At 47.0% G+C, this 8,511-nt stretch overlaps 1 protein-coding gene across 6 annotated transcripts in view; it reads right to left on the reverse strand.

Moving 5' to 3' along the window:
- FAM149A (family with sequence similarity 149 member A) overlaps positions 1-8,511 on the reverse strand; it is a 67,723-nt gene that overhangs the window by 15,186 nt on the left and 44,026 nt on the right. For all 6 annotated transcript variants that reach the window (XM_031935289.1, XM_026456070.2, XM_026456071.2 and 3 more), the window contains exons 4-8: positions 7,180-7,322; positions 5,782-5,907; positions 4,914-5,084; positions 3,661-3,851; positions 2,118-2,272 (exon numbers count right to left, since the gene is read on the reverse strand). In XM_031935289.1, coding sequence (XP_031791149.1) covers positions 2,118-2,272; positions 3,661-3,851; positions 4,914-5,084; positions 5,782-5,907; positions 7,180-7,322 — 786 coding nt within the window. The remainder of the gene's footprint in view (positions 1-2,117; positions 2,273-3,660; positions 3,852-4,913; positions 5,085-5,781; positions 5,908-7,179; positions 7,323-8,511) is intronic.

Consider the following 8,511-nt stretch of genomic DNA (forward strand, 5'->3'; position numbering starts at 1 on the left):
CCTCCAGCTACACTACAGATTCTGTGTAGCTCAGGACTAGGCATCCTGCCTTCTCCGTGTTCCCTGCTCCCCCACACAAGGCAGGCAGCGGAAACAACCTCCTTGGCACCACTACAGGCCTCGCGTGAACAAGCGTGTCCTTTCCAGCCTCACCTGCGATCACATCTTTCAATAAAAATGCAATTCAAGAAAAATGTATTAAGCGCTCAGTATGTGCTGGCCCCTGTGGGAGGAGCTCTCAGGTATTTCTATGATTTCATCCTCGTGATAATCCCTTGGACAAGACAATAATCTCATTGTAAGCTAAGGACACTAAAGTGCAGCAAAGTTAAACAACACGTCCAGAAGAATACTCCTCACAGGCCTCTCGATTCCGAATCCCCGCTCGTGACACTACGCTGCGGTTCCCAGTTTCTATCCCCTGAGCTCAGCCCAGTCACAGTCCCCAAACAGGCCCCATCTTTTATCGATCCCCGCCTTGGCTTGGCCGGAAATGGCCCACCCAGAGTTCTCTCCCACCAAAGCCTTGCTCCTTCCTTCATGTTTCTGCTCAAATTTTACCTCCAGTGTAAAAGACCAATCCCCGCCTGTAATCAGAACAAATCACTCTTTGATTATTCTACAAGGTTTGTTTTTGATTTTGTTTTTTTGTGCGACCCTCACAGAATGTATCGCCCCCAACCCTGTGTCACGGCTTTTATATCATTAGGATTCACCTCTATCTCCTCAAAACGCCTCAACTACCACCAATAAACGCTGAGTAAGCCCAATGTACGCTCACCGATTCTTTCATCACTTTGGTGGAAAGAAGGGAGAACATTTATAATTTTCAAACTAGCTGGAAATGTTAGGGGGAAAGCATTTTCTATGACCCAAAATACAGAAAACAGCTTCACATCTCAAAGCAGCGCCATGTGGTAATTCTGTTAAACTTCATGAAATAATCACGTTGCAAACAGACCTGAATATCATTGTTTTAAATAGAAACTGATTATTTTCCATCAGCCTTATTTCCATCTTGCTGGTGGCCTTTGGAAGAACAGCTTGAGACCACTCAGTGGTTGATCCTCCTCGTACGGGGCCTGAGTATTGGGAGTTGCAGAACAGGCTTCCCTGGCAGGCTGAGTGCTCCAGTCTGCAGTAGGGACTTGCTGAATAGGCACAGGGGGCATCTGCACCTTCAGAGCAGTCTGCAGCCTCACGCTGAGCAGCAGTGCACGCAGGGGCTGGGTCTGCAGCCTCGGGCTGGGCGGCAGTGCTCAGCAGGCACTGGGGTAGTCCGTTCCCCTGAAATTCCCCCTTGACCACAGCGGCATCAGCACCAGGCTGCTCTTCCCTCTCAGTCTCTTCAGGGTCTCTGCAGAAGCAGAGGTCGGGCGTGGACTCCCACGGGTGTTCCTGGGGGATGGTGTCCCACATCCCAGAACTCCCTGCGCCAGCAGCCACCCCTTCAGGCCCACTGAGCGAGCTCCCTTGTTGCACGGGATGGAGACTTCCACACAGCGCAGAGGAGAATCTGCGTTCCACAGAGCAATGGAAGGTGGGTTAGCACAAGACGCCTCTCTGAGAGGCGGTGATCGCCCTGGGATCAGTAGCCAGCAGCAGACGTGTTTCCCGGAAGGCTGCCTGGATCTGGTGCGTGAAGGTTCCAGGAGAGAAGCGGCCAGTGGCAGCACAGCCCGCCGGCCACCGTTCCTGGAGCACGACAGGGACCTCAGCAGGGCTCAACAGCAACAATGGCACGAGCTGCCAGCAGCAGCTTCTCCCAGGTGCCTTCAGATTTCTGACAGAGGTGCCACCACTGTTCCTTTTGTGGATATACTGCTCCATCTGGAAGCCAAGAGCGGTGCCGCCTGCATGGGCTCCTACTGCAAGGAACTTGAGGACAGCCTCGTTCGTCCTTCATGGGCAGGACGTCAAGGGCTCCAGGCATCCGACACTGTGAAGGTTTCCCTTTAAGTCACCACGGAAAGCCTGCATGGCCCGCTCTGCAGGCAGCATGGCAAGCAGCCCCACCTATCTCAATACTACAGCTTACTAGAACGGCGCTCCTGACAAACTGAGGTGAGAGACGCACAGATTGAAGGCGAGAGGGAGAAGGGTGTGAAAGCACCGACCTGGGGCGGGTTCAGACGAGAAGCCAGGGAGATGCTGTGAGCCTCGGAGCTTCCGGACGGGGGGCCGCTGGCTCCATCAGCGTGAGTGTGTGGAATGAGGACATGTGGAAATCTGTTTCCAGCTACTTTCAATTTTTCTCTCTGTTTTTTCCCTTCTGTATCAAAAGAAGAATATTATAAGAAACATCAGATTATCTAATACAAATACTTAAAATTCACTCTTAAAAGAGAATATTTGTTCTTGAGCTACCACGAGTCCATGCTATGGCCACTACGCACATTACTACAGAGGGCAGTGACCCGTATGGAGCAACTGGCTGCTGTAACTGTGGTTGCAGTGGCATGAGAAGCGGATTATACAGCAGGCAATAAAGATTCTCAGCACGTCACAAAGCCCAACTAATTCCTTAAATACTGGAAAAAGAACAGGATTTAGGTTAACATGATTATTGCCTTATTGTACAAATTGATTAACAAAACTGGTCATTAATGTCCATCACTGACATTCTTATGATTTGTTTTGTTCAATGTTATGTTTAGAGAATATTTTATATGTTGAAGTAAGATAACTAAAGGATTATTCATTTAGCTATATTTACATTTTACATTACAGATAATGTCCTGAAAAATTAAAAACAAGTCTCTCATTATTAGAAATTAGTTAGGTAAATTATTTTTACTATAACAAAAAACATGACTTCTAGCCTTGTTCTTGTGTATTTCTGTATGTTTTCCAGACTGCATATGCACTGTTATTTTTTGGGGGCAGATGGTTTCGCATTTTTGCCCAGGATGGAATGCAGTGGCGTGATCATAGCTTACTTTTAATATTGAATTCCTGAGCTCAAGGGGTCCTCCCAGCTCAGCCTCCTGAGTAGCTGGGCCTACAGGCACTTGCCACCACGCCTGGCTTTTTATTTGTATTTTTTGAAGAGACAGGGTCTTGCTATGTTGCCCAAGCTGAGCTGACCTTGAACCTCTGGGTTCAAGTAATTCTCCTGCCTTGGTCTCCCAAAGTTCTGAGTCACCATGTCTGCCCTGCATTCTTTTTTCTTTCTTTTTGAGATGGAGTTTCATTCTCGTTGCCCAGGCTGGAGCGCAATGGCACAATCTCGGCTCACTGCAACCTCCAACTCCTGGGTTCAAGCAATTCTCCTGCCTCAGCCTCCCGAGTAGCTGGGATTACAGGCACGTGCCACCATGCCCGGCTAATTTTTGTATTTTTAGTAGAAACAGGGTTTCACCATGTTGGCGAGGCTGGTCTTGAACTCCCGATCTCAGGTGATCCACCTGCCTCGGCCTCCCAAAGTGCTGAGATTACAGGCGTGAGCCACCACACCCAGCCAGCCCTGCATTATTTTTTATAACGCAAAAAACAACAGCGTCCTTTTTGAAGGGACTGAGGAGCACTCGTGAGTAAAGTCAGAACGCCCACTTTTCTTCTCACTGATCATGTTCTAGGTCTGGCTCCTGGGGAGCAGGAGCCCAGGGCTGAGGAACAGGGACTTTTTCTTTTCATTAAGCCAATTCTGCACGTAAGTACCTGTGAGTGTAGTTTCCCAGTGCTTTCTAATGAGCTCTTCCAAAAGTTCTACCATGTTTGTCCAGACGTGATCAAACACTTCTGCTGTCACGGCATCTTTGACACAGTCATGAGGGGAAACCGGAGGAAGTCCCAGTTTGCGCCTTTTCCTACCAGGCTGAGCTGGTTTTTGTTCAAGACATTCATCATCACTAAGAATAAAAACCCACTCCAATTACTAAAATATCAAGGCTTAGAGTTAAAATAATTCTATCTACACACATTCATGTATATACATTTATACATATATTAATAAACATTCTTCATTAAACAGCATTGTTCTTTTTCAACATATATATATTTTGTCAATTACACATGAATAAAACTGGGTGGGGGGAACAAAACAAGAAACCACGTCTTGGTTTCACTGATCTTTCTCTTTTTCTAGTCTCTTCATTTATTTCGGCTCGGAGCTTTGTTATTTCCTTCCTTCTACTAAGTCTGGGCTTACTTTGTTCTTTTTCTCATTCCTTCAAGTATAAAGTTAGGTGGTTTATTTCAGATATTTCTTTTTTCTCAATGTAGGCATTCATTGCCACAGGCTTCCCTGTTAGAGCTGCTTCGACTGTATCCCGTAAGTTTGGTTTTAATACGTTGTGTTTCCATTTTAATTTGTCTCATTATGTTTTGATTTCCCTTTTGATTTCTTCTTTGGCCCACCGCCTGCTTGTTGAGGAGCGGGTTGTTTAGCTCACACACATGCGGGAGTTTTCTAGTTTCCCTCCTGTTACTGGCTTTCAGTTTCGTGCCACTGAGATCAGAGAAGATGCCTGATTTCAGTCTTCTTAAATTTGTTAAGACTGGTTTTATCAGTGTTACTTTTTAATGTGCCAATTTTCAATCATGGGGCAAATTTTTATCATGTAATAGTTGTAGTTGTTGATTAAGAACAAAATATGAATTTAGTGCAGAGGCGGGGACTCCACTTAGGCCCTTTTGGGCAGCCAGGGATGGGGAACCTGGAGCCCCCAGCACCAGGACTGCGAGGAGCCATGTCTGCTTTTACGAGGGCGCTGAACACCCTCTTCACTGCTCCTGCACAGGCGCTGCCTGCTAGGAATCCAAAAGCTCTGCGAGTACATTACTCTCAAAAGAACAGAAATCTTCTGAGTGAGTAAAATATACACAAAACACTTAATGACCATACGATAACAATACTGTCAAATAAATTAATATTATTTTAAGAGGCCAATGTCAAATAAGATTCTATTTACTCCTCTTTTCTGTCAAAAGCGAAATACTCTTCAATCTTTCCATCCACATGGTAAACCTCTTCTTCCAGGGACAAACAAGCCGTTAGGTCAGCAACCCCCGTGCCATCAGGGCCTGGCAGGGCAGAGGCTGAGAGCGCTGCTGGGACTATTTGAGAGCCAGAAATGCACAACCTATGGGGAAAAAACAGATTCTACATGGGAGTTTATAGGACACCAAGAACGCAACGCTTAAATGATCATGACGGATCTTTAAATTATCTTTAAAGTACAGAATCCCCCCCAAAACGATTGAATATTACATTGGACAAAACTCGTGTCCTTAAAAACACTTCAATACAGGCATCATTAAAAATTGTAAGGGCTTCTTAAAAGCCTTAATTATTCTCTGAGTTTGTACCCTCTTTGGCTGCAGTGAAAGGACTGCATTGTGTCACAGCACACCAGATATGTGTGAATGGCATAGAGTCATCAAAATCCTCTAGTGAACAGAAATGACAGGACAGAGCTTCATTTCTCCTGCTGCCACTGCCTGGAGGCTTATAATCCATCCCAGTGAGGCGGTTTCCATCCTGCACCCAGTCCACCTTTCACAGTGTCTTTGGAACAAATGTGGAAGGTAACTACCACATGTGTGCATGTGTGTTCCATATATACATATATTACACATCTCTCTATATACACATACATACGCCTATCATCAATTCAGAATCAAAAGCTTCTTATAAAAACTCTTCTCTGTACCTGCCCTTCATCAGAATCTAAATTTCCAAACTGGGTGGAGCCAAGGCTTGTAGATGAGATAAACATTAAAAAGTATAACTAAAACACAGCTAACAATACTTCTTGAGAGTTACTCATCTGAACATACTCTCTGATGTTGCTGCTGCGTCCGCAGGCACTGAGCGGGGGTCTGTGGACCGTGGAGGCGGCAGTGCTGCCCTGGAAATGCTGGGCGCCTTCGTCAGTGGGCGGGATCAGCTGTCTTCCTAATACTCTGCAAGGTCAAAGAGAAGCTACTAACATTTTTGATCAAAGGGAAAACGTTTGGGGATTTTAAAAGTAGGAAACACTGATTTTGAAAGCATGTGTATGATAGGATGAAGTGTGTATGGGTACGTGGGAAGCATCACGCATCATAGAGGAAGCGTGACTTTGAGAGTTTAGGCCAGATTGTTCTTCCACTGACTCAGTCTCAGGCAAGGTTCTCAGGCTAATTTCACCTGTTTGTCTTTCATTTGCAAAACAGGATAATAATGGTGACTTTGCAGGGCTCATGAATGGCTTAGAGATCATATATGACAGACTTAGGTGTCTAAGGCAACACTGGGCACACAGAAGCTCTCCATAGATACTAATGCACAGTTAAACACAAACATAACAAGAATAAAAAGATATAAATATGCACACTTGGCCTACGTACCTGGCAATCTTTTCTTTTCCCACCTTCCCTCCATTTCTATCAATAATGTACGATAGCAGTGACAAGAGTAAGACTGAGCTCCCGAATTTTTGGTGAGTGACCATCCCCAGAAAAGTGAGTTTCCACAACTAGTATCTAGTGGACATATCATACTCTTTAGGGCAGGTGATTTATCAAGGATTGAAAAGAAAAGAAAAAAGACTCTAGTTTGGTCAAGAATTCTGTAAAAGTTATCTCGCGAATGTAACCAGAAAATCCAGCCACATTTACATAAGCGTTCTAATTGATTCTCCCCAGATAGAATCTAGAGGAACTCAGGTAACTTTGATAAACTGTCCCCCAGTACGTTGGCTGAGTGACCGAAAGAAAAGCTTGCCTTCATACCCCATCCATATCCTCCATCTTTGATACAAAAAGTAACACACTCTCCTCCCTACATAAGGAATGGGTGAGATGGGAAGACCCATCTATCCAGCCATTCAGTAAATCATCATTGCCCACCCTCACTGTGTTCTGTGATGGACAGACACGTGCTGCTCACACACAGTGAATGTGAAGGTAAGAGGTGGCCTCCACCGTTCTTGCATTCATTGTATGTGTAATGCCCTTCTCAGGACGAGCCGAATTTGCTTCTCGCAGATTAAAAGGCGCTTGGGTACTGGAATGTCTCAGTATTTCCTCAGACACCGTAAGAGGACAATGATCTCTCAGTGAAGGACGGTGCTCTGTGTCCATATTCCGACTGGGCAGGTGCTTTCAGACCAAATGTATTGATCATATCGAGGCAGGCCAGGGGTGGGTGCTTCGAAAACCCACCCCAGAGAACTTCCACCAACCAGGTCCCACCTCAGATGGAGGGATCTTCTTGTCCACTCCCCGCACTCGGCCAGCAGACTCTGGGTCTGAGGGTTCACTTTCTCTTCAAATAACATTTCCTCCACCTCCCAGAGTAACCGCTGCACTGTCTGTGCACTGGCTTCATCAAATTCCTAAACAGAAATGCACATTTAGTTACGACCCTGAAAGTTACAGAAATGCGGGCTTCTGGATCAATGCTACTTATACATTTACTGTAACCCACCATGTAGGAGGGTACAGTACGTGGTAAAAAGAAGGTGGCTTTGCAGTCAGACACACCCATGCCATCTCACGCTGAGCCTCAGATTCTTTTACTGTTAAATAGAGAAAACTTCTACCACAGGAGTGATGAGACTCGAGAATTTGCATAGATACAGGTATAGGTGGAGGTGTTCACACTGCCATAGACATCAGCGTCGACACACAGACACAGCCACATCCGTATGTCCGCACACACACAGACACGCCCACATCCGTATGTCTGCGCGCACAGACACGCCCACATCCGTATGTCTGCACACAGACACGCCCACATCCGTATGTCCGCGGGCACAGACACGCCCACATCCGTATTGTTTGGACGAACGGAGGCAGGATGGTGCACTTCCGGGTTCTTCACCACCAACTCTTCCCATGTGTGCGAGAATGCAGCTGACGCCCGGGAAGGTGCAGATTAATCAGGCATGCACCAGGTGATGTCAATCCGAGGAGACCAAGATTTACCTGGTGGCACCTGCGGAGCGGCCCCCCTTCCCCGACGTGCCCGTGCCCCGCCTATTGCCCTTCCACTCCTAGAAAAGTCCTCCCAGCAGATGCGCCGGGGGTGGGCTTTCTCAGCCCCCACTCTTGTCGGGAATGTATTAGAAACTCCGCCCCCCCACCCCCAGCTCCGGTCCCTGAAGCTAGATGACCAAAGAATAAATTTGCAGTTTTGCTTTTAGCCTTGCCTACTCGCTGGTTCTTTTGTGCCCACTCTGGTGGTCTTAGAAAAACAAATCAGTTGGTGCCGAAACCCGGGAGGAGACCCCTCCTCAGGGCCCCCAGGGTCCGGGGAGCCTCCTCCTCCTCGTTCCACGCCACGGACGGACCAGGACCTGAGACCCACTTCCCTCACTCTCACGGCCTCTCTGGGGTAAGTGCCCTTGTCTCCTCTTTACCTCCCTCGGCCAAAATCCTGCGCAGGTCCGAGGTCCATTTTGAGCCACCAAGTGGCTTGGGAGACACGTTCAGGATGGAGACGTCCGCCTGAAGGTAATCTCCACTTTGGCTTCAAGAGCCTCCAGTCTGTCTCTGCTGGTTCCAAAGGACGCTTTGAAGCCA

This window comes from Piliocolobus tephrosceles, chromosome 3 (assembly GCF_002776525.5).
Source record: "Piliocolobus tephrosceles isolate RC106 chromosome 3, ASM277652v3, whole genome shotgun sequence".
Classification (NCBI taxonomy): domain Eukaryota; kingdom Metazoa; phylum Chordata; class Mammalia; order Primates; family Cercopithecidae; genus Piliocolobus; species Piliocolobus tephrosceles.